The 23,480-nt window shown below is 41.5% G+C and overlaps 2 protein-coding genes across 10 annotated transcripts in view; one reads left to right on the top strand and one right to left on the bottom strand.

Annotated features, from left to right (window-relative positions):
- Nucleotides 1-267: 267 nt before the first annotated feature.
- On the bottom strand, nt 268-20,533 carry FCF1 (FCF1 rRNA-processing protein). 4 transcript variants are annotated; one of them, XM_024231123.3, is made up of 8 exons: nt 20,380-20,496; nt 20,088-20,155; nt 18,673-18,744; nt 17,515-17,663; nt 10,245-10,317; nt 4,266-4,353; nt 2,918-3,012; nt 268-2,206 (listed from the first exon to the last, which is right to left on the bottom strand). In XM_024231123.3, exons 2-8 carry the CDS (start codon nt 20,120-20,122, stop codon nt 2,158-2,160), a joined length of 561 nt encoding a protein of 186 aa, XP_024086891.1. In that variant the 5' UTR covers nt 20,123-20,155; nt 20,380-20,496; the 3' UTR covers nt 268-2,157.
- The window catches only part of AREL1 (apoptosis resistant E3 ubiquitin protein ligase 1), a 52,279-nt gene continuing 49,327 nt past the window's right edge, over nt 20,529-23,480 (top strand). For 5 of the 6 annotated variants that reach the window (XM_024231614.2, XM_024231615.2, XM_063715926.1 and 2 more), the window contains exon 1: nt 20,569-20,706. The gene's annotated coding sequence lies outside the window, so the exon portion shown is untranslated. Of the gene's footprint in view, nt 20,707-23,480 lie in introns of all 6 variants that reach the window. The other variant, XM_024231612.3, reaches the window with a different exon arrangement.

Genomic DNA, 23,480 nt, shown 5'->3' with positions numbered 1-23,480 from the left:
TTTCCTATGCTTCATCTTCCATTCCTAATTTACTGGGGAAGCACCTATTCATTTTTAAGATTAGCTCAAACCACATGACCACTGGCCTTTCCTCCCTCCCCATCCCAACCAGTAGAAAAAAATCATTCCACCTTTATGTGCCCATGACATGCCTCTGAAACTTTTACCCTAGCACTGCTATTTTATGGTATTTATTCATTTACATGTTTTTCTCTCCCACCATAATGAGTGTCTTGAGGGCAGGACCATCTCTTATTAAGCACCTGGTACACATTTAATAAATGTTTATTGAGTAAGTCAGTATAAAACAATGACCGCCAAATTATGTGAGCAATCATCAGAATATCTGATTTCTAAAAAGATGCAACAAAAATTTTTTATTGTAAATTGACAATTTATAATTATATAAATGTATGGGTTACAAAGTGATATCATAAATTGTGGATACAATATGGAATAGTTAAATCAAACTTGTTAACATATGCAATACTTCAAATACATTTCTGTGATGAGAACATCAATTTTGAAATGTATAATACTCCATTATTAAGTATAGGCACTACACTGTACAACAGAACTCAAAAAAAGTATAAAACATACTATTCCTGTCTGAGATTTTATACCCTTTGACCATCGTTAATTTTTTTTTTTTTTTTTTTGAGACAGTCTCACTCTGTCACCCAGGCTGGAATGCAGTGGCGTAATCTCAGCTCACTGCAACCTCTACCTCCTGGGTTCAAGAGGTTCTCCTGCCTCAGCCTCCCCAGTAGCTGGGATTATAGACACGTGACATCACACCCAGCTAATTTTTTTGGTATTTTTAGTAGAGATGGGGTTTTGCCATGTTGTCCAGGCTCGTCTCCAACTCCTGACCTCAGGTGATCCACCCACCTTGGCCTCCCAAAGTGCTGGGATTACAGGCATGAGCCACCATGCCTGGCCTAATTTTTATGAGACAAAATATCAATTTCAAAACAGCATCAGTGGCAAAACAGCATCAGCGGCTGGGCGTGGTGGCACGCACTTATAGTCCCAGTTACTCTGCAGGCTGAGGCAGGAGAATCGCTTGAACCCGGGAGGCGGCGGTTGCAATGAGCCGAGGTCGCGCCACTGCACTCCAGCCTGGTGACAAAGCGAGACTCCGTCTCAAAACAAACAAATAAACAAACATACAAACAACAAAAAAGCAGCATCAGAAAGTGAGCAGGCCAGGCATGGTGGCTCACGCCTGTAATTCCAGCACTTTGGGAGGCCGAGGCATATTTTTCTGTATTAAAAATACAAAAGTATTTGTCTCTACTAAAAATACCCACCCCCTGCCCAAAAAAGAAAAATTAGCTGGGCATGGTGGCGTGTACCTGTAATCCCAGCTACTCAGGAGGCTGAGGCAGGAGAATCACTTGAAGGATGGGAGGCAGGGGTTGCAGTGAGCCCAGATCACGCCACTGCACTCCAGCCTGGTGACAGAGCAAAACTTCATCTCAAGGAAAAAAAAAAAAAAGAGTGAGCATATTGAACTACCCTCAGCTCACAGTAAGGCAAATAGGTCAACAGAATAATAATTCACGCTATTGCATTGGAAAAGGAATTAAAAGAAATTAAAAAATGTGTAAGCAGAAACTCAGTTGCATGTAAGAAAATCCAATTCCCAGTGATAGGCACAGGGAAAGAGAAAGAGAAAGAGCTGGAGTCCTTTAAAAATTAACTGCCTGTTTTTCTGTGGCTAGTGAGCCTTATCTCTCCTCCTTTCCCAGGCATTATAAATACCGTTTCTCTAGCTGTGCAGCTGCAAGGTAACTAGACAGATAAACTCAAGTTGTAAAACATGATTTTCCTTGAAAAGTAAGAAATGATGTAATGCATGTCTCAGTTAATTGAATAACTGTCTTTCTCGCTTCTGTAATGTGCTTCCGCCTGCACAGATTCGCCCCCACCCCCCTGGCCCCACAAAATGCTTAAAAGGTAATTTAACTCTTTGTTCAGGGCTCAGTCCTTTGGATGTTAATCCGACTGGGCCAGTGCACCTAAATAATAAATATCTTCCTGAACTCCATCGGTCTCTCTGATTCCTTAAAAATCCCGCTACATTTCGTGTAATGAACTGGCAACAAGAGAAAGTTGGTCGAAGAAAGGCAGAGGAACTGTGTCTTGTAAGAATTAGAATCGAGGGGCTCCATAATCATCTGGCATCCGTTCAATGTTGTATCTGATCAGGACAAAAAATTAACACTGGTAAGAAAGATGGGAAGAGAACCCATCTAAAAACCCCTCCTTTATAGAGTGCAATACTCTTGCCCCCACTGTGAATCCTTTTTGTCAGTGGGAACAATTTAGGGGAACATCATAATGAATGATTTACAGCAAAATGCTGACTATAATACAATATGATGGTTTTTTCAAAGTCACAAAGTCAGCAAGAGCAGAACTGAGGATCTGAGATCAGTAAGTCCAACTTCTTAGTCCACAGACTTCCCACTACATTGTGCTCTCCTCAAGCTGAAAAGCTGGAAAATAAGTCTGAGGACTGACAAAAAATAGCCAAGAAGGATAACAGCTTTTTTTTTTTTAAATAGGCTTTCCATTTCTCAGATGAGGTATTAATAAAAAAAAAAAATCTTTCAAAACAGGTATTTCTGGCCAAAAAGATTAGCTTGATTTAAATTACTGCTTTTATTTAAAACAATACGTCTATTTCTTCCAGTAATCTTACTCTAACAATTTAAATGTTTGCCTCATTCCTTAAATCCTATCTCTCTTTTGCCCTTGCTCTTGCTTTGTCTCATTTCTTCAAACATAACTATGTAAACATTTGATACAATAATTTCTTTCAAATCCTTTATAACCTTATCACTTGTCCTCATTTTCAATTGATATCAATTATATATTTCTATTCCCTTCTCCAAAGGAAATTTCTCACCTATGGTTAGAAATGTACATGATAGGAACTCCAGGAATCTTACGGATTCTTCTTTTAAGGTCCCGGTCAACTGTGGCCACAATGTAACACTTATGCTGTAAGAGACATGGAGTGGTGTTCACACTGAGGTCACTGAACACACTTAGTGACTACTGGATAATGGCACAACGACTGACTAGTCTGAGAATCGTTCATTTCCACAGTAAGTAGCGAAGGGCAGGCTATAACAATTTGTTGAGTACCTACTATGATCTAGGAGCTCCTAATCTTGTTATATAAAATAAACAAGTTGCCTGGGCTGAATGCAGCATTTAGAATCTTGAGGAGGAGAAGGTAGAAAACTATTCACAAGCTGCAAACTGTTTTCTGCTCATAAATGAAAGGGACTTTCACACTTGGGGCAGACAATTCTTTAGTTTTGGGAAAATGCTCCCAGGAACTCCATGGAGATAAAAAGTGCCTTAATTTGGAGGCCATAGCTCCCTCCTTTCCCTAGATCTTGGGGCTTGGGTGTGCTCTGGGCCTACTGATGTTAGAGGTAAGCTACCCCCGAAACAGGAAGCCTAAAGTAGGATCTTCAGGGCCTGAAACTAGAGCCTAGCAGTTATAAAAGCAGTAATATTTAGCTGTCAGGGAAAGCTATTTTATAGGAAGCTTCACTTCTGTCATGTCTGACTCTCCTACTGAGTTTTATAAAAAGTGGCAGAGTGGTGTCAGCTGTGCTGTGGGAAATACTGGCCCCACCTATGGGGTGAAGTGGCTAAAAGGATGGCTCTGTGGTCAGCAGAGCAGATGAAGATTATCATCAGCAAAGAGAGGCCCTTATAAAAGCACTCAGTAGCAGAAGTCCTTGTGGTGCTTAATGAAGGAATTAAAAACCTACTCATTCTAGGTTATGTGTGAAACAGCATCTTGGGAGACTCTCAGATATAACTAAGAAGCACTTCTGGATTAGGCATCGTGAAGAGGAACAAAATTCCTACATCAAAAATAAATGGATTCTACATAAACTCACTTAAAATCATTTTACAGAGATTTGTGAGATAAAGAATCAGTTAAATGTCCCAAATCACATAGCCAGTAAATGCAGGTGCTGAGATGTGAAACCCATGTCTCCTCCCCAAGCCTGTGCTCTTTCCATTATGGTTAGAGCGTACATTTTCAATCCACTTTCTCAAGTAAATGAAGACACCTATGCTTCTTACGAAGGAATGCTATGCAATTTTTTTTAAAAATTTAACCACAATGTATATTCCTAGATGTTTTACTGACCATGAACATTCAGGAGATAATAGTTTACGTTTTTTTTTTTTTAAGCACAAAGTAAACAGTTATGAACTGATAATACCTGAGTTACTCTCTGTACTAAGCAGTCATCTGCATAGGTTCCTTTGTGTGTACATGGTAATCGTTCAAATCTTGGATCCTTGGCAATCCTGTAGGTGGATTAAAGAAAACATTCAATCAACTGGATAACTTTCTGAGTCTTAATTAGTGCAATAAAAGTAACATGATCTATGCAGAGATTTTAAGGCACTGTTCTCCTCCTGAACTTTATCCTCTAACTGGAAAGACAATTCACGGGGCAGGGAATGAAGGCTGACAGCTGCTGTGCTTTGGGTCATTTAATCATTACAAAACTCTGAGTTATTATATATCTATTCTACAGATAACGAAGTAGGCTTAGAGAGATTATATTACTTCATTCAAAGCTATACAGCTGGGAAAAGCCAGGATTCAAAAACAAAACCCATTTTAACCTAACCATTTCACTTTTAAGTTGTCTTAAACACAAATGAACAAGAATATAGGCACAAGGATGATCACTCAGCGCAGTTTATAGTAAGTGAAGAAAATCAAAATATCCATTAGAAAGGTAAAAGTTAAACACATTTTGGTGCCCTTATCCTATTAATAAAAAGTGAGGTAGAGCTGTACATACCAATGTGGAAGGACCTACACTAAACTGTTGAATAAACAAAGCAGGTCATATGCGCATATATATATATATATGTATATGTATATTATGATTTAATCAATAAAATACAAATCCTTCTTTCCAATACTCTTTATTTAGATTTGCATTTGCACAGAAAAAGGTCTGGAAAAATATATTAACCTTTCTCAGTTGTCACTCTTGGGGTATTAGAATGGACAAAGTATGAATGCAGAGGCAGAATTTTACCTTTTACTATATGTACATGCTTATATTGTTTGCCATAAAACATTCAAACGTATTATTTTCATACATATTTGAAAAAGAAAAACCCCAACTCTGTGTGATTCTGAGAGCCATGCTCTTTCTATTAACAATGATGATGAGTCACTGAAATGAAGAAAAATACAAGACAGCACATAAGTACCAAGTGCAACACAAATACTCCTCCATATTGCAGGAGTTCAGTGCTAGGTCAATGTGGGTTGGGAATATTTAGAAAAAAATGACATGGGGTGAAATAAGATTAAAGAATGTGCCAAGCAATGTGAGGGTACCAAATAGGACACCAGCCAACTGTAAAATGGTTTCTTGGTATTTGGGGAAGAGTAAACACATCTTTCTGGCTGGGGGAAGAGTGTTTGTGGAGAGAAGAACAAAACGGGGCTAGAAAGAGTCTCCAATGCCAGGCTGAGGAGTGCGATGACACAGGTAATGAGGAGTCATTAAAGATTTCTGGGGGACAAAGTGATAAGAACAAAGCTCTGTCTTGGAAAAACTAAGCAGGCTGTGCTGGGGAGGATACACTAGAGGGAGGATGGACTGGTTCCTGACAAACGAGGCGGGCAACAGTCTAGGACTATGCTCTTTCAGTTATCTCTTTACTCCTGAAATTACTTATCTCCTCTCTACTAGCTCTTTCCTAGAAACATACTAACATGCTGTCATATATTCTCTGTCTTAAGAAAAAAAATCTTTTTACCTATACCCCCCTCCAGCTAACACCCCATTTCTGCATCTCTTGACAGCCAAACTTAAGTGTTTCCACTTGGTGCCTCTATTTTCTCCCCTCTCATTCTTTATTTTTATTGTTTTAAAAATTGCCAGGCTGGGTGTGGAGGATCATGACTACAATCCCAGCACTTTGGGAGGCCAAAGCAGGAAGATCACTTGAGGCCAGGAGTTTGAGACCAGCTAGGCAACATAGTGAGACCCTATCTCTACCAAATTTTTTTTTTTTTTTTTGGAGATGGAGTCTCATTCTGTCACCCAGACTGGAGTGCACTGGCACGATCCTAGCTCACTGCAACCTCTGCCCCCCAGGTTCAAGCGATTCTCCTGCTTCAGCCTCCTGAGTGGCTGAGATTACAGGCATGCGCCACCATGCCCAGCTAATTTTGTATTTTTAGTAGAGACGGGGTTTCACCATGTTAGCCAGGCTGGTCTAGAACTCCCGACCTCAGATGATCTGCCTACCTCAGCCTCCCAAAGTGCTAGGATTACAGGCGTTAGCCACTGCGCCCAGCCTTTTTGAGATGGAGTCTTGCTCTGTTGCCTAGGCTGGAATGCCGTGGCATGATCTTGGCTCACTGCAGCCTCTGCCTCCCAGGCTCAAGCAATTCTCCTGCCTCAGCATCCCTAGTAGCTGGGATTATAGGTGCCTGCCACCACCCCCAGCTAATTTTTGTATTTTTAGCAGAGATGAGGTTTCACCACGTTGGTCAGGCTGGTCTTGAACTCCTAGCCTCAGGTGATCCGCCCGCCACAGCCTTCCTAAGTGCCAGGATTACAGGCATGAAACACCATGCCCGGCCTCTACCAAAAAAATTTTTTTAAAAATTATCCATGCAAAAGAAAAAAAAAAAATCAGACATGCATAGTGGTATGCACCTGTAGTCCCAGCTACTTGGGAGGCCGAAGCAAGAGGATCACTTGAGCCAGAGAGGTCAAGGCTGCAGTGAGCTGTGATAGCATCACTGCATTGCAGCCTGGGCGACAGAGTGAGAATTTGTCTTAAAAAAAAAAAAAAGCATATATACATATCTATAAACAATGCAGTATTGGTTTGCATGTTTTTAGACTTTAGATAAATGGTATACTCCACATATGTTCTTGTTTTTTTTTTTTAAGAGATTGGGTTCTTGTTGTCCAGGCTGGCTTGAAACTCCTAGGCTCAGGTGATCCTTCTGCCTCAGCCTCCCAAGTAACTGGAACTACAGATGTGCCTAACAGTGCTCAGCATTGTTCTTTTTGTTTTTTTTGAGACAGGGTCTCGCTGTCTCCCAGGCTAGAGTGCAGTGGTATGATCTCGAACCTCCCTGGCTCAAGCAATACTCCTACCTCAGCCTCCCAAGTAGCTGGGAATACAAGTACATGCCACCATGCCTGGCTAATTTTAAAATGTTTCGTAGACATTGGGTCTCACTATGTTGCCCAGGCTGGTCTCAAATTCCTGGGCTCAAGGAATCCTCCTGCTTCGGGCTCCCAATAGGGCTGGGATTACAGGAGTGAGCCACAGTGCCTGACTGCTGTTGTTTTTTTTATACTTTATATTGTTTTTGAGATTTATCCACATTGGCACATAACTCTAGTTCACTCATCTTCACTCCTGTATAGTATTTTATTCATGAGCATTCCACAGCTTATCTATTCTTTTCTTTCTTTTTTAAAGAGACAAGGTCTCACTTTGTCTTTGGGGCTGGAGTGGAGTGGTGTGATAGCTCACTGCAACCTTGAACTCCGTAGAGGCACAAGCCACCATGCCTAGCTAAATTTTTTTTTTTTTTTTTGAGACGGAGTCTCGCTCTGTCGCCCAGGCTGGAGTGCAGTGGCGAGATCTCGGCTCACTGCAAACTCCGCCTCACGGGTTCATGCCATTCTCCTGCCTCAGCCTCCCTAGCAGCTGAGACTACAGGTGCCCACTACCACGCCCGGCTAATTTTTTTTTATTTTTAGTAGAGACAGGGTTTCACCATGTTAGCCAGGACGGTCTTGATCTCCTTACCTCGTGACCCGCCCGCCTCGGCCTCCCAAAGTGCTGGGATTACAGGCGTGAGCCACTGCGCCCAGCTGGCCGCCCGGCAAATTTTTAAAGTTTTGTAGAGCCAGGGTCTCATTATGTTGGCCAGGCTGGTCTCAAACTCCTGGGCTCCAGCAATCCTCCCCACTTGGCCTCACAAAGTGTTGGGATTATATGTGAGCTTCTGTATCCAGTCCTTTTTTTTTTTTTTTTTTTTTTTTTTTTTTTAGAGACAGGGTCTTGCTCTGTAGCTCAGGCTGGAGTACAGTGGCACGACCTCAGCTCACTGAAACCTCCGCCTCCTGGGTTCAAATGATTCTCCTGCCTCAGCCTCCAGAGTAGCTGGGATTATGGGCGCCCGCCACCACGCCTGGCTAATTTTCATATTTTAGTAGAGAAAGGTGAAACCCTTCACCATGTTCAGGATCACTCCTGACCTCAAATGATCTGCCTGCCTCGGCCTCCCAAAGTGCTGGGATTACAGGCATGAGCCACCATGCCTGGCCATCCTTTATGGCTTAAGAAAAGCCATTTCTTTTGGCTGTCTGCAATTTTTTGCTATTACGTACCTAAGAAGATGCCAATACTTGACTCCAATAGTAGGTGAACTTCTCTATAGCAATCTTTTTTTTTTTTTTTTACCAGAACCCATAGCATGAGATAGATTTTATCTAGCATACACTATGCACACATATACCACATGTACATATACACACGTAACAGCGAAAAAAGTTTTGTGAAGCAGTACCCAATTTTTTCTACATATTCATGCTATTTTATAATTTATTTATTTATTTTTTTTGAGACAGAGTCTCACTCTATCACCCAGACTAAAGTGCAGTGGCACCATCTCAGCTCACTGCTACCTCTGCCTCCTGGGCTCAAGCAATCTTCCCACCTCAGCCTCCCGAGTAGCTGAGACTACAGGTGTATGCCACCACACCTGGTTAATTTTTTTACTTTCTGTAGAGACAGGGTTTCACCATGATGCCCAGGCTGGACTGGAAATCCTAGGCTCAAACAATCCACTTGCCTCAGTCTCCCAACTTGTTGGGATTACAGGCATGAGTCACCGTGCCCAGCCTATAGTTTCTTCTATTACACTAAAAAATATACTCGGGGGTCGGGTGTGGTGGCTCATGCCTATAATCCCAGCACTTTGAGAGGCCAAGGTGGGAGGATCACTTGAGCCCAGGAGTTCAAGACTAGCCTGGGCAACATGGTGAGACCTCGTCTCTACTGAAATTTTAAAAAACTGGCCACGTAAGGTGTTGCATGCCTGTAGTCCCAGCTACTTGAGGGTGCTGAGGCAGGAAGACTGCTTAAGCCCAGGAGGTCGAGGCTGCAGTGAGCCCTGATTGTGCCACTGCACTCCAGCCTGGGTGACAGAGCAAGACCTTGCTTCAAAAACAAAACAAAACAAAACGAAAGAAAACACCAAAAAAAAACCCCAAACCTACCAGGCATCGTGATCCTTTAAACAAATTTAATTACCTGTAGACTGTGATCTCCAGGTTAAAAGACTGTGTTGTAAGAGTATGAACAACCTGGATTTTACCAGATATTATCAAGTTGCCCTCCAAAGTGATGACCAATTTATACCCTTAGTAGTTTAGTATGAGAATTCCCATTGTTTCATGGTCTTAACTATGCTTGGCATTGTCAAGCTCATTAAAAATTTTTTGCCAATCTAATGGGCACTAAATGACAACTCATTGTGAATTTAAGAATTATGTTTTTCTTATGGATGTGAAGTTCTTTATGCATTTTGAAAATAAGCCCTTTGTTGATTATGTATGTCTATTTACTTTGTTAATGATATCTTTTGCTATAAACAAATATTCAATTTCATTAAGATATTCTCTGTATTTTCTCTTTTTTTTTTGAGACAGAGTTTTGCTCTTGTTGCCCAGGCTGGAGTGCAATGGCGTGATGTAGGCTCACCGCAACCTCCGCCTCCCAGGTTCAAGTGATTCTCCTGCTTCAGCCTCCTGAGTAGCTGGGATTACAGGCGCCCGCCACCATGGCCAGCTAATTTTCTATTTTTAGAAGAGATAGGGTTTCTCCATGTTGGTCAGGCTGGTCTCGAACTGCTGACCTCAGGTGATCTGCCTGCCTCGGCCTCCCAAAGTGCTGGGATTAGAGGCCACCGAGCCTGGCCAAGATATTCTCTGTATTTTCTATTAAAAGTTTAGACACTCTAACTGGAACTGATTTTTGTGTGAGAGAAAGACCAAAACAACCCCCCAAAAAATGATAAATAGTTTTGTATGATTTTCACTTAAACTAACTGGCCAAGAAATCTTTAAACAGCAAACAGATGAATCTTCAGTATACCAATCTAGAACAGATCTAGTTTACCTCCTTCCTACCTTAGAGCCACTCGATACTTCTGCCCCAATTTCTCAATTTCAGCCATTACACAATCGGTTATACATGGGATACCTGCCAGGGAAAAAAATTCACATTAAGAGCAGAACTTGTAAAGAAATTATCTCTGAATTATATCCCTGCTCAGAGTTTTAAAAAGACCCAGGACACTTTTGCAATGACAGCAAAATTAGCACACTGAAATATACAATAAGAGCTAGAGTAGAAGAAAACCCTAAGAAACTAAGATTGTCCCAACCCCAAACTGCAGATTCCCTGTTATAAACATATCTGGGGAAAAAAAACTAAGCTGAACTCCATCATTATTTCTATATTAATGTAAGTTCCTGATGGGAAAAAAAATTATTTATTTATTTTTATTATTATTATTTTTTTGAGACAGAGTCTTGCTCTGTTGCCCAGGCTGGAGTGCAGTGGCACGATCTCAGCTCACTGCAGCCTCAACCTCCTGGGTTCTAGTGATCCTCCTGGGTTCTAATGATCCTCCCACCTCAGCCTCCCGAGTAGCGAGGACCACAGGTACACACCACTATGCCCAGTTAATTAAAAAAAAACATTTTTTTTTTTTGTAGAGATGGGGCTTTGCCATGTTGCCCAGGCTGTCTTGAACTCCTGGGATCAATCATTCCTCCTGTCTTGGGCTCCCAAAGTGCTGGGATTACAGGCGTGAGCCACTGTGCCTGGCTCAGATGAAATAAAATTTAAATGTGAACCACAAGAAACCATGAAATTAGCCAGATAATGTAAATCTGATCACATAAAAATTTTAAGAACTTCTGTTTGACAACTATCAAACAGAAAGCCATATAATAGTTAAAAAAAAATCATCATCCCTATTTTATAGGTGAGGAAACTGAGACACAATGAAGTTAACTAAATAGATAGCAAATGGTAAAGCCAACATTTGAACCAAGTCTATTGGGCCAAAGACTGGGAAGAGTGGCACCTAGAAGAGTGGCAAAGATTAAACAGATGAAAATATCCAATATTGGCCGGGCGTAGTGGCTCACGCCTATAATCCCAGCACTTTGGGAGGCTGAGGCAGGCGGATCACCTGAGGTCAGGAGTTCGAGACTAGCCTGGCCAACATGGTGAAACCTGTCTCTACTAAAAATAAAAAAATAGCTGGGCATGGTGTTGGGCACCTGTAATCCCAGTTACTTGGGAGGCTGAGGCAGGAGGATCAGTTCAACCCAGCAGATGGAGGTTGCAATGAGCCAAGATCGTGCCATTGCATTCTAGCCTGAGTGACAAGAGTGAAACTCCATCTCAAAAAAAAAAAGAAAAAAGAAAATACCCAATATTGAGGAAACAAGTATTCTCATACTAAGTTTGTAGGTATATACATTGGTACAACTATTTGAGGGCAAATTTGCAATACCTATTAAAAATACACAAATCCCTTGATACATAATACAGCTTCTAGACAATGTATCCTAAAGAAATACACTCTTAGAAAGACATATTCATAAGGATATTTACTATAGACTTGTTAATTGGGTAGAACCTGGAAATAACCAAAATACCTAATAAGATATTGGGTTTAAAAAATTATGTATTTAAACAATAGAATAGTATGTAACTTTACACCTGATCTTAGCCAAAAGGCTGAGAAGCAATTATAGTATGTAACTTTATTCATTTTTTATTTTTTTTTTGAAGTCTCGCTTTGTTGCCCAGGCTGGAGTGCAGTGGCGTGATCTCTGCCTCCCAGGTTCAAGCGATTCTCCTGCCTCAGCCTCCCGAGTAGCTGGGATTACAGGTGCCCTCCACCATGCCCAGCTAATTTTTGTAGTTTTAGTAAAGACGGGGTTTCACTGTGTTGGTCAGGCTGGTTTCGAACTCCTGACCTGAAGCAATCCACCTGCCTCGAACTCCCAAAATGCTGGGATTATAGGCGTGAGCCACCATGCCTGGCCATATGTAACTTTAAAAAAGAATTCCTGGCCAACATGGCAAAACCCCATCTCTACAAAAAATATAAAAATTAGGGCTGGGTGCGGTGGCTCATACCTGTAATCCCAGCACTTTGGGAGGCCAAGGCAGGCAGGTCACCTGAGGTCAGGTGTTCGAGACCAGTCTGGTCAACATGGTGAAACCCCGTCTCTACTAAAAATACAAAAAAAATTAGCTGGGCGTGGTGGCACATGCCTGTAATCCCAGCTACTCAGGAGGCTGAGACAGGAGAATCACTTGAAGCCTGGAGGCAGAGGTTGCAGTGAGCTGAGACTGCGCCACTGTACTCCAGCCTGGGTGACAGAGTGAAGCCCTGTCCCCCTAAAAAAAAAAAAAAATTAGGTGGGTGTGGTGGTACACACCTACAATCCTGGCTACTAGGAGGCTGAGGCATGAGAATAGCTTGAACCCGGGAGACAGAGGCTGTAGTGAGCTGAGATTACACCACTGCACTCCAGCCTGGGTGACACAGTGACACCCTGTCTCAAAAAAAAAAAAAAAAAAAAACCAAAAACTTGGGCAACATGATTGATACCTTGTTTCTACAAAACATATATAAATAAAATAGCCAGGCATCGTGGCTCTTTCCAGTAGTCTCAGCTACTTGGGAGGCTGTGGCGGGAGGATCACTTGAGACCTGGAGGTTGAGGCTGCTGTAAGCTATTGGCTCAGACCACTGCATTCCAGCTTGGATGACACAGCAAGACCTTGACTCAAAATAAAAGAATGAGGCCCATTTATATATACATGCCATGGAAAAATGTTCAAAATATACAGTTCAATGTAAAAAGCAAGTAGAAATGATTAAAATGTGATCTATCCATACAGTGGAATATTATTTAGTAATAAAAAGAAATGAAGTACTGATACAAACTGTAATATAAATGATCCTTGAAAACAGTATGCTAAATGAAAAAGGACCAAATATTATAAGATTCTATTTTTATGAAATGTCCAGAATAGGGAAATTTATAGAAACAAAAAGTAGATTAGTGGTTGCCTAGAATTAGAGAGAATGGTGAGGGTTGCATGGTGATGGCTAAGGGTCTCCAGGTTTCTTCCTGGGATAATGGAAGTTCTAAAATTGACTATGGTGATGGATGATGCACAACTCTGCGAATCCACTAGAAGTCACTGAACTGTACACTTTAAAGGGTTGAACTGTATAGTTGTGAAGGGAGTCAATTATATTTCAGTAAATCTGTTTTATAAAGAAAAAAATAATATAGGATCCATTTTCTTTTTTTCTTATTTTGAGACGGAGTTTCGCTCTTGCTGCCCGGGCTGGAGCGCAATGGCACGATCTTGGCTCACTGCAATTTCCACCTCTGGGGTTCAAGCGATTTTCCTGCATCAGCCTCCCGAGTAGCTGGAATTATAGGGACCTGCCGCCATGCCCAGCTAATTTTTTTTGGATTTTTAGTAGAGACAGAGTTTTGCCATGTTGGCCACGCTGGTCTTGAACTCCAGACCTCAGGTAGTCCGCGTGCTTCGGCCTCCCAAAGTGCTGGGATTACAGGCCATTTTCATTAATAAATAAAAGTAACCCTCCATCTCACACGGATTTATGAATTTTTATAATTGCCCTTTGAGGAAATGCATTACAAGCAACTTCCTTTTTTTCCCCCCTCTTTTTGAGACAGGTTCTTGTTCTGTCACCCAGGCTGGAGGGCAGTGACATGGACATGGCTCAGTGCAGCCTCGACCTCCCAGGCTCAAGTGATCCTCCCACCTCAGCCTCCCAAGCAGCTGGGACCATAGACATGCTCCACCACACTCAGCTAATTTTTGTGGTTTCTTTTGGTAGAGATAGGGTTTTGCCAAGTTGCCCAGGCTGGTCTCAAACTCCTGGGCTCAAGCAATCCACCAACCTTGGCCTCCCAAAGTGCTGGGATTACAGGCATGAGCCACCATGCCTAGCTTGATTTAAAAAAATTTTTTTTTGTAGAGATGCGGTCACACCATGTTGCCCAGGCTGGTCTTGAACTCCTGAGCTCAAGCCCAGAACTCCTCCCACCTCGGCCTCCCAAACTGCTGGGACTACAGGGTGAAGGATCTTGCCCAGCCCAGCTTTCTTTTCTTCTTCTTTTTTTTTTTTTTTAAAGACACGGTCTCGCTCTGTTGCCTGGGCTGGAGTGTAGTGGCATAATCACAATTCACTGTAGCCTCAGCCTCCCAGGCTCAAGTGGTCCTCCCACCTCAGCATCTGTAGCTAGGACCACAGGTGCATGCCACCGTGCCTGGCTTTTTTTTTTTTTTTTTTTGAGACAGAGACTCGCTCTGTCACCCAGGCTGGAGTGCAGCGGCACAATCTCAGCTCACTGTAGCCTCTGCCTCCCAGGTTCCAGTGATTCTCTTCCCTCAGCCTCCAGGTAGCTGGGATTACAGGCACATGCCACTGCGCCTGGCTAATTTTTGTATTTTTAGCAGAGACAGGGTTTCACCGTGTTGGCCGGGCTGGTCTTGAACTCCTGAAAAGCGCTAGGATTACAGGTGTGAACCACCGCACCTGGCCCCCTGGCTAATTTTTAAATTTTGTGTAGACATGGGGTCTCATTATGTTGCCCAGGCTTCAACTTTCATTTTTTTATGCTAGAATTTTTTAGAAGTATATTAATACTGTTAATACTGGCCAGACGTGGTGGCTCATGCCTATAATCCCAGCACTTTGGGAGGCCGAGGTGGGCGGAATGCTTGAGGTCAGGAGTTCGATACCAGCCTGGCCAACATAGAGAAACCCCATCTCTACACAAAAATTAGCTGGGTGTGGCAGCACGCACCTATAATCCCAGCTACTCCGGAGGCTGAGGCAGGAGAATCACTTGAACCTGGGAGGCAGAGGTTGCAGTGAGCAGAGATCACGCCACTGTACTCCAGCCTGGGCCACAGAGTGAAACTTCGTCTCAAAATATATATATATATATTTTAATACTGAGATCATGAAACAAGGCAATGTGTTCTTTAAGAGGACCATTTTCAGAGCCATGTAGCAGTGAAGTGAGCAAAGGCTTGCAACTGAAGTAGGGAAGCAGGCTCAGGAAAACCACTACAAGGAAAGGGAAAGTAACAGCCTCAGGATCCATAGGCAGAAGAGAAAGCCGATGGGAAGCAAACTATCCTTCCTTGTTGGACTATAAAGTGGAAATGGAAGAGACCAGGAACTATGTAAAGATCCAAGAGGCCTTTTCAAGGTAAGAGGAAGATAAAGGCCTTCCTTTAAGTATAAAGGCAAGCAAGTCCAGGCACGGTGGCTCACGCCTGCAATCCCAGCACTTCGGGAGGCTGAGGTGGGTGGATCACCTGAGGTCAGGAGTTTGAGACCAGCCTGACCAATATGGTGAAACCTGCCTCTACTAAAAATACAAAAATTAGATAGGCATGGTGGCATGTCCTAGCTACTGGGGTGGCTGAGGCAGAAGAATTGCTTGAACCTGGGAGGCGGAGGTCGCAGTCAGCTGAGATCACGCCAATGTACTTCAGCCTGGGTGACAAAGCGAGACTCTGTCTTAAAAAAAAAGTATACATATTTAAAGAAAGCCATAAGACTAAAGCTATACTGCCTAAAGCTCTAACAGTCACCATCTAGATATTACTGGTGGAGGTATAGAGTCAAGGAAGCAATTCACCAAGGAAGCAAAGGGCCACGCTTTTGACCCTCTAGCCGTTTCATTGATAAGTAGGTCACAGCATTCCTGGAGAAGCAGCTCAATTAGAAATACCATGGGAAATACAAAGAGACTACCAAGTTTAGTGTCTTCCCCCATATGGGGTCACGCAAGCCTCATTCTTAGAGGCCTGGTAGCACCTCAACTTTAGATTATTTCTAAAAGATTTATTTAAAAAGTATATGTATATAGCTTTAAAAAGTAATACAGAAAGGCCTATATGAAAAAACAACGGTCCCCTGACTATTGCCACCCAATCAATTCTGATCTGTAGAGAAGACTATTTTATTCCATTAGCTCCATTTTTTTCTCGTCTGATGGCTACCTTCACATCTTAATAAACATATACAGCTAATAAATGTATGCAGCCATTCTTTTTTTTTTTTTAGATGGAGTTTCTCTCTGTTGCCAGGCTGGAGTGCAGTGGCGCAATCTTGGCTCACTGCCTCCACCTCACAGGTTCCAGCGATTCTCCTGCCTCAGCCTCCCGAGTAGCTGGGACTACAGGCACGCGCCACCACGCCCAGCTAATTTTTGTATTTTTAGTAGAGATGGGGTTTCACCTTGTTGGCCAGGATGGTCTCGATCTCGACCTCATGATCCGCCTGCTTTGGCCTCCCAAAGTGCTGGCATTACAGGCGTGAGCCACCTGACTGCTGGGATTACAGGTGTGAGCCACCGCACCCGGCTGCAGCCATTCTTAATTAATTTTAGGCATCTAAAGAATCCGCTTTCTTACCTCCTTCACACATTCCTTACCCCCCATCTTCTCATCTTGCTCATTTTAATAAATCAGTAAACAACATTTACCATTTCTATCACTCTGCAACTGTTGTTCATTACATAGTAGCCTTTAAAACTCAAAAAGGGAGGTACAAATTTTTCCCATTGATTCCAGTAATTTATCCTCTATGGCAAAGTTTAAGCCTAATTTTCATTCATACCTCTAACTGGGTGACTGAAAAATATATAAATATAAACCCGCTACAAATGGGACAGATCTTACTATGATAGGCCTCACAGATGGCCTTAGTTTTCTTTTTCCTGTTCATGGTTGTGAAGGAAGGTCATTTAAAGGAGGGGATATACAAATACACAGGGGAACTCTATTAATGGTAAATTGCATACCTAGGTGTAAATAAACTACCTCAGATCCTCTGTAGTACGAATAAATACCAAACTGAATAAACTTAGGAATCAACCATCATCTATCTAACTTCTAGGGCTGTGATCATAAATGGCAGAATGTCTTATTTAGTGTTTCAACACTGGGGCAGAAGGGAGAACATATCCTTGTTAACATAAAAGAATATAGATACTGAAAAATATATTTTTCATTTATCTAGAATTTTAAAATCTAGAATTCTAAAACAGAAAACTCTCCTATGTTCAAAATTGATGTCCATAATGATACTTCTAAGTGTTTTCTGAATTGTGAAAGTTTAATTTTTTCCAGTCAAGTTTGCATTATAGTTCAATTCATTAAACATGGTCATTGCTACGGTGACCACTGTAAATTAAATGGCCAGCAATTCAGTTAACAAGAACCCCATCTCCCTCCTTTCATGTATTTGTATAAATATAATTATTCTGTACAAATGTCATGGAAATATAAAAGTATGATACTCACACTTGGCATACAGACAGTCCATCATTGACTGCACTAAGTCCAGTTTGGCTTTTATGGAAAAGTTGATAAAATTGGTATCAACGAGGATGTGGTAAGGTGGGCCCAGCTGTGTATTATATTGGAAAAATAAGCAGGAAGGGTGTTGGGGACTGAAGGAAAAAGAAAACAAGAACAAAGTAAAATTTACATTGATACCCTAGTATTAACAAAAACCTAAAAGAAGTCTCTGCTTGGGACTGTTTGCAGTAAACTCTTTTGTCCATGTTCATTGGAAATAAATCCTAAAAAGGAAGGCAAGGAAGAAAGTAATATCATTATCTTAATCTCAGCTCCCCTGGCAACCTTTGTCACCAACTTTAAAAAAGCAATTATCAAAAACAAACAAACAAAGAAAGCAATTCTCCAATCCAGCTCTTCCTCTAGCAAGAGTAGAATCGCCACGGGCACAGGGAGGTAGAATACAGTTATCATGATTAGAACGACACTACAACACGTTTGTCATTCTTATAGGATTCTAAAACTGTTGTGATGGAATATGATAGAGAACAGCTTGTCTAGTGTTAGGATTATATACTACAGCAGGACCTGCATCACATCTAGCCCAAGTTGTCTGGGTTGAATATGACAGTGATTCCAAATGCTAGGCCATGGATCAGTATCTACCTGTCGTGATATGTCCATTACCAATCCAGGGCAAAATTAGAAGAATAAGGAAAATGTGGTAAAGTTTTCATAAAGTTAAATGTATTTACTTAAAAGGAATGAAATACCTTTATATCTTTATATAAAGGTCATATCTTTATATAAATGTCTTTATTCTGAAAATATATTTTAAATATTTTTTGGTGACACAGTCTCTCTTTTAAGAAATGCTGGTGTGTTAAACAATGGCAATTATGTCTCTTAAAAGATCCCTGGCAAAGAAAAGGTTAATAATCCTAGATAATATCTCCAGGATTTTAGGGGAAATTTTACTGCTCCATAAAATCCAAAAACCTTCAAACCACTAGAATTGATATATGCTCATCGATATCACTTTCATCTACATAGTTGTGCTAGACTTACTAACAAATAAGTTAGCAAACCAGCTCAGGGAAAGCCTGGATTTCTAAGAGGTCTATGGTTTTAAAGGAAAACTTCAAATGTTTGATTACTTACACTTCTCTTTCCTTTAACGCACTGGGATCCTTCTTTTCTTTCTTTTTAGGTTTTAATCTATCCTTTTCTTTACTAGGAAGAAAAAGGTAAATTAAATCCAAGGGAGAAGAAAAACCACAGCAGTTAAAATCTCAAAAATCTAAAGTTCCATTTTTTTTTTTTTTTTTTTTGTCTACTGAAGAAATCCTACTTTGTGACTTCTTCATGTTAATGTCAGCATACTCTTTCTGAGCAAATAACTCTAGTGCAAAGTACAGTACCTGGAAGTATCAGAATTAATCAGTAATGCCAATAATGCATAAGAATTGTTAATGAGTAAATAAAAGCTGATTATACTATATTTCTTTCTTAGTCAGAATCTCTCACATCAAGGATCACAATCCACTTCCAAGCAGTGGGTAAAAGGGTGACAGTTATCTTCTGAAGATTCAGATGCTTTAACATTTGGGGGAAAAGTATTACCCCATACGCTTCTTATAAAGGGCTAAAATGTAAAAACGCATATACAGAACTTAACCCTTTAACTAGAAAGAAATTATTATTAATGGAGTGTCATTCCTAAAAATCACACAATACATCCACGCTAAAGGCTGAGAAGAATAATTCTGAAGGTTTTAACGACTATTCTCTTATTCTGAGACTCTTTTTTGTATTTTTAGTGGAGACAGGGTTTCACCGTGTTGGCCAGGCTGGTTTCGAACTCCTCACCTCAGGTGATCCACCCGCCTCAGCCTCCCAAAGTGCTGGGATTACAGGCGTGAGCCACTGCGCCCGGCTTTCTGAGACTCTTAAACTCACTGAAGATCTGTCTTTATTTAATAGCTATGCTTATTCTACACTTAAGCAGGGACACCGCTTTGATCCTCTTCATACTAGGGAATATCACTTCACTTTCTTCTTCCACAGTGATTTGGATTCTTATATTAGTAAGACTTATAAAATGGAGATATCTTGGAGTTTTCCCATTTTCCCTGACAAAAATATTTGAGTACCAGGCACTGGAAACGCAAGACAAACAAGGTCTCTAACCTTGCCATCTTTCAACAAGAAACACTCCCCCCGCCCCACCCCAGGGGGATGTAGTAGTGTAATGGTAAAAACATAAAGAGAATTATACGGACTTCACCGAACTGACATGAGGGTTAAATGCGATATGGCAGACAAAGCATATAACGGTAGAAAAAGTGAACACTTAAGAAATGTTTAATTCCCATCGTGAATCTTTCCCAGTGATCACTTTCCCAGTGTGATCGCTCAGCAGCTAAATTACTGTTAAACACTGGCTATCTCATGCTATATAAATCTAAGATACAATAATAAGTAAAAAACAAAATAATAACAACAAACATTTTTACTACTTATCCTCTCTAGACTCTTATTAGAATATCCCTGGGCAGTTGATTCCAGACACTCACAGCCTCTGATCTCTGAGACTAAGCATTCGCTTCATGGTCGCATACTTCCTTGTTTTCTTTTGCTTCCCCTTGAAACAGAAATTTTAGAATTAAAAAAGTTGGAAACATACGGCATCTTTTAAAGTCTCTTCTTTTCTCTTGTCCATTGCCTTCCCTTCTTGCCTCAAATACCCAGACCCTCTTCCCCACTCTGGAAAGCGTAACAGTCACCGCTTGGAGAAGTTTAAGAGCTAAGACTAGAATGAAAATATGCAAGGATAATGTGAAGGAAATTTGGCCACGGCCTGACTACCTCCTTCTCCACCCAAAAAGTGGCCTGATAACGTCCCTTCTTGGACCCTTTTCTCTCACCATGGTCACGCCAAACTCCTGGTTCTTCCGTAATCACCAACGGCGCAATACTTCTACGTCATTCACATACTGCTTCCGGCAAAGGATAGCCCGGAAGCGGAAGCTTCTTGGGGAAACGGCAATCCCCCGAGCCGGTTCCCAGGCCGGGTGGAGACCAACTCTGGGGTGTCTTGGTGGGAGAGTGGAGAGCCCGTCTTCTGCTGAGTGCTGCCGCCCCTTCCCAGGACAGCGGAGGTGGAACTTCGTCGCGCTGCAACCCCCGGCTCGGGTAACGTTTCTCTCCAGCCTTAGGCAGAGCCCAGAAGACCTGCCTTTACCAGAGTTCCAGAGAGAGAGAGGGAGGACAAGGGTAGGGGGGTCAGACTCCTGGTTTGCCCAGTAGTTTGGGGGAACACATTCGTCTCACCGTGTAGCGTTGGGGCATCCGGTGTCTACGGTCCAGCCCTGAGGCTGTGGTTCCTGTTTGGTTTTCCTAGCCGATATGGTGCTTTGTGCAGCTAGGTGGATGATTCTTCTCGAGTATATACCGTGTACTCCTCTCGGTGAAGAGAGAAATGAAGCAGTGTTTGAGGGCCTAGACTATCGCTAGAGAATTGGGGCATAAGCTTGCATATGTTACTACTTACCCAAGCCAAGAAAATGGTGAGAAACAATGCATGTTTATTGTGAAGCCTTGGTGTGTCATCTTTAAGTAAAAAGGGAGAATTTGTGAGAACAAGGAGCGAAAGGTAGCTTTTTTCTTTGAGTACCTGCTATGTATTCCAGTGGTTCTTAACTTTTTGGAGATAACTTATTTCTTGAAAGTTTGTGGAAAGCCAGGAACAATTCTTTAAAAAATGGGCAGACATACAGTTTGTAATACACTTTATGAGATTGGTGGACTCTGAAGCCCATCCGTGGACCCTCTGGATGTCTGTAAACTTTAAATGAAAACTCCCATCCTATATACTGTACTTGTCACTTTATTCACATTACCTTCTTTGACCTTTTCAATAACATAAATACTCTTATTTTACATATGGGGAAACTGAGCCCCAGACTTTGTTCAGGGGTCTGTTTGAGTCTCGTGATTCCAAAGTCTGTACTTTTATTTCTTTTTTTCTTTTCCTTTTTTTTTTTTACACTTTGTCTTCTATTCTCTAGCTACTGATCAAGCTGGGAACGGAATGGGTACCTCTGTCATACTTCTCCTGTTGCATGATACTATCCTAGAGTTGGAAGTAAAAAATGTTATCAGGTTTAAAAAAGAAGGTGACCATTGTATAACCTTTATGATGAAAACACGTTTATTGTTTAACACGAACTTTGGAGTCTGACTGATGGGGTTAAAATCCTTGCTCTGCCTCATAACTCGCCATGACATTGGGCGAGTTAATCTATCTGCATCTTAGTTTCTTTATCTGTAAAATGGAGATAATCATAATAGCACTCTTTTATTGGGATGTTATCAGGACTTATATTTATTCATAGTTAACATGCGAGGTCCCTAGAAGAGTGTAAACCAGACTACTCAGAGTGTTTTCTATTGTTACCATTGTGTGTCTTCCAACTTGAGGATGTGTGGCAGGGTTCGAATTTTATGCCAATTTTATTTTATTTTATTTTATTTTATTTTTGAGACAGAGCCTCTCTCTGCTGTCCAGGTTGGAGTGCAGTGGCGCGATCTTGGCTCACAGCAACCTCCCCCTCCCAGGTTCAAGCAATTCTCCTGCCTCAGCCTCCCGAGTAGCTGGGACTGCAGGCATGTGTGTGCCACCATACCTTGCTAATTTTTGTATTTTTAGTAGAGATGGGGTTTCACCATGTTGGCAAGGCTGGTCTCAAACTCCTGACCTCAGGTGATCTGCTCGCCTCGGCCTCCCAAAGTGCTGGGATTACAGACGTGAGCCACTGTGCCCAGCCCCAGTTTTTTTGTTTTTTTGTTTTTTTTTTTTTTGAGACGGAGTTAGTTTCGCTCTTGTTGCCCAGGCTGGAGTGCAGTGGTGCGATCTCGCTCACCACAACCTCCACCTCCCAGGTTTAAGCGATTCTTCTGCCTCAGCCTCCTGAGTAGCTGGGATTACAGGCGTGCGCCAACACTAATTTTGCGCCTGGCTAATTTTGTATTTTTAGTAGAGACAGGGTTTCTCCATGTTGGTCAGGCTGGTCTTGAACTCCTGACCTCAGGTGATCCGCCCACCTTGGCCTCCCAAAGTGCTGGCATTACAGGCGTGAGCCACCGCGCCTGGCACCAGCCCAATTTTATTTTAACATAGTTGCACTGGAACTTGAATGTGTTCATAAACCTCAAAACATTAAGTTTTAAGGTCCTGGGACGCTCAATCGCAGGGTGATTTCTTCTGTTGATTTGGGTGTAAATTGTTTTTCTCCTTCTCCTTTCTCTTTCAGGCACACATTCATTTAGATAGCTTGATAGTTTACATATCTGTGGGCTCTGAATTTTTGATGTAGAAATGGTAGCTACAGATACTGTACGTGCCTTCTGCTTTACCCCATTGGTGGTCACTAGAAGTTCCTAATCTTTTGTAGCAGCTTGTCTCTGTCAAGCTGTCATTCATGTGTAGAGCTAATAGTAACCAGTTTTTTGATGTATCTCTTGGTGATTAGACAATAGGCTTTTTATTGTCTAAAAACTAAAATAACGTGGTCAGTTATTCTTTTTAAACATTTGACTGATTAGTATTATATATAGGTTCAGAGGGAAAATTGCATATCATTAAATAGTAATTTGCATGTAAATTTAGGCACTGACAGAAAAACACTCTTCTGGTAATGTATACTTTGAATTTTGGAATCCATGAACAACAACAACTTAAAAAAAGGCCATTTGTAATTTCTATTGTAACCTCTATTGAGAGTGTTCTGATTTCCTTGATTGTTAATACCTAATAGGGAGCTAAATTAGTGTAGGAACACCATGGGGGATGAGAACATACTTAGAAAAATTTGTTTTTGTTGCATTGTAATTTTATTGCAATCTGAGGTTCTTATAGCATAAAATGAAAGTGGTCAGATACTCTACAGCATTCTTTGATGGGGATG

Source organism: Pongo abelii, chromosome 15 (genome assembly GCF_028885655.2).
Source record: "Pongo abelii isolate AG06213 chromosome 15, NHGRI_mPonAbe1-v2.0_pri, whole genome shotgun sequence".
NCBI lineage: Eukaryota > Metazoa > Chordata > Mammalia > Primates > Hominidae > Pongo > Pongo abelii.
Note: the sequence above shows the minus strand (reverse complement) of the source record. Positions and strands in the feature narration are given on the sequence as shown.

Bases quoted from the DNA above. Each gene is read 5' to 3' on its own strand.
- FCF1 (XM_024231123.3), bottom strand. From the start codon at position 20,122: ATGAAGCGAATGCTTAGTCTCAGAGATCAGAGGCT. The intron at 10,318-17,514 runs GTGAGTATCATA...TTTCCCTGGCAG, and splicing joins GGACTGTCTGTATGCCAAGT to GTATCCCATGTATAACCGAT. The intron at 3,013-4,265 runs GTATTATCAGTT...TGTCTCTTACAG, and splicing joins TAGTACAGAGAGTAACTCAG to CATAAGTGTTACATTGTGGC.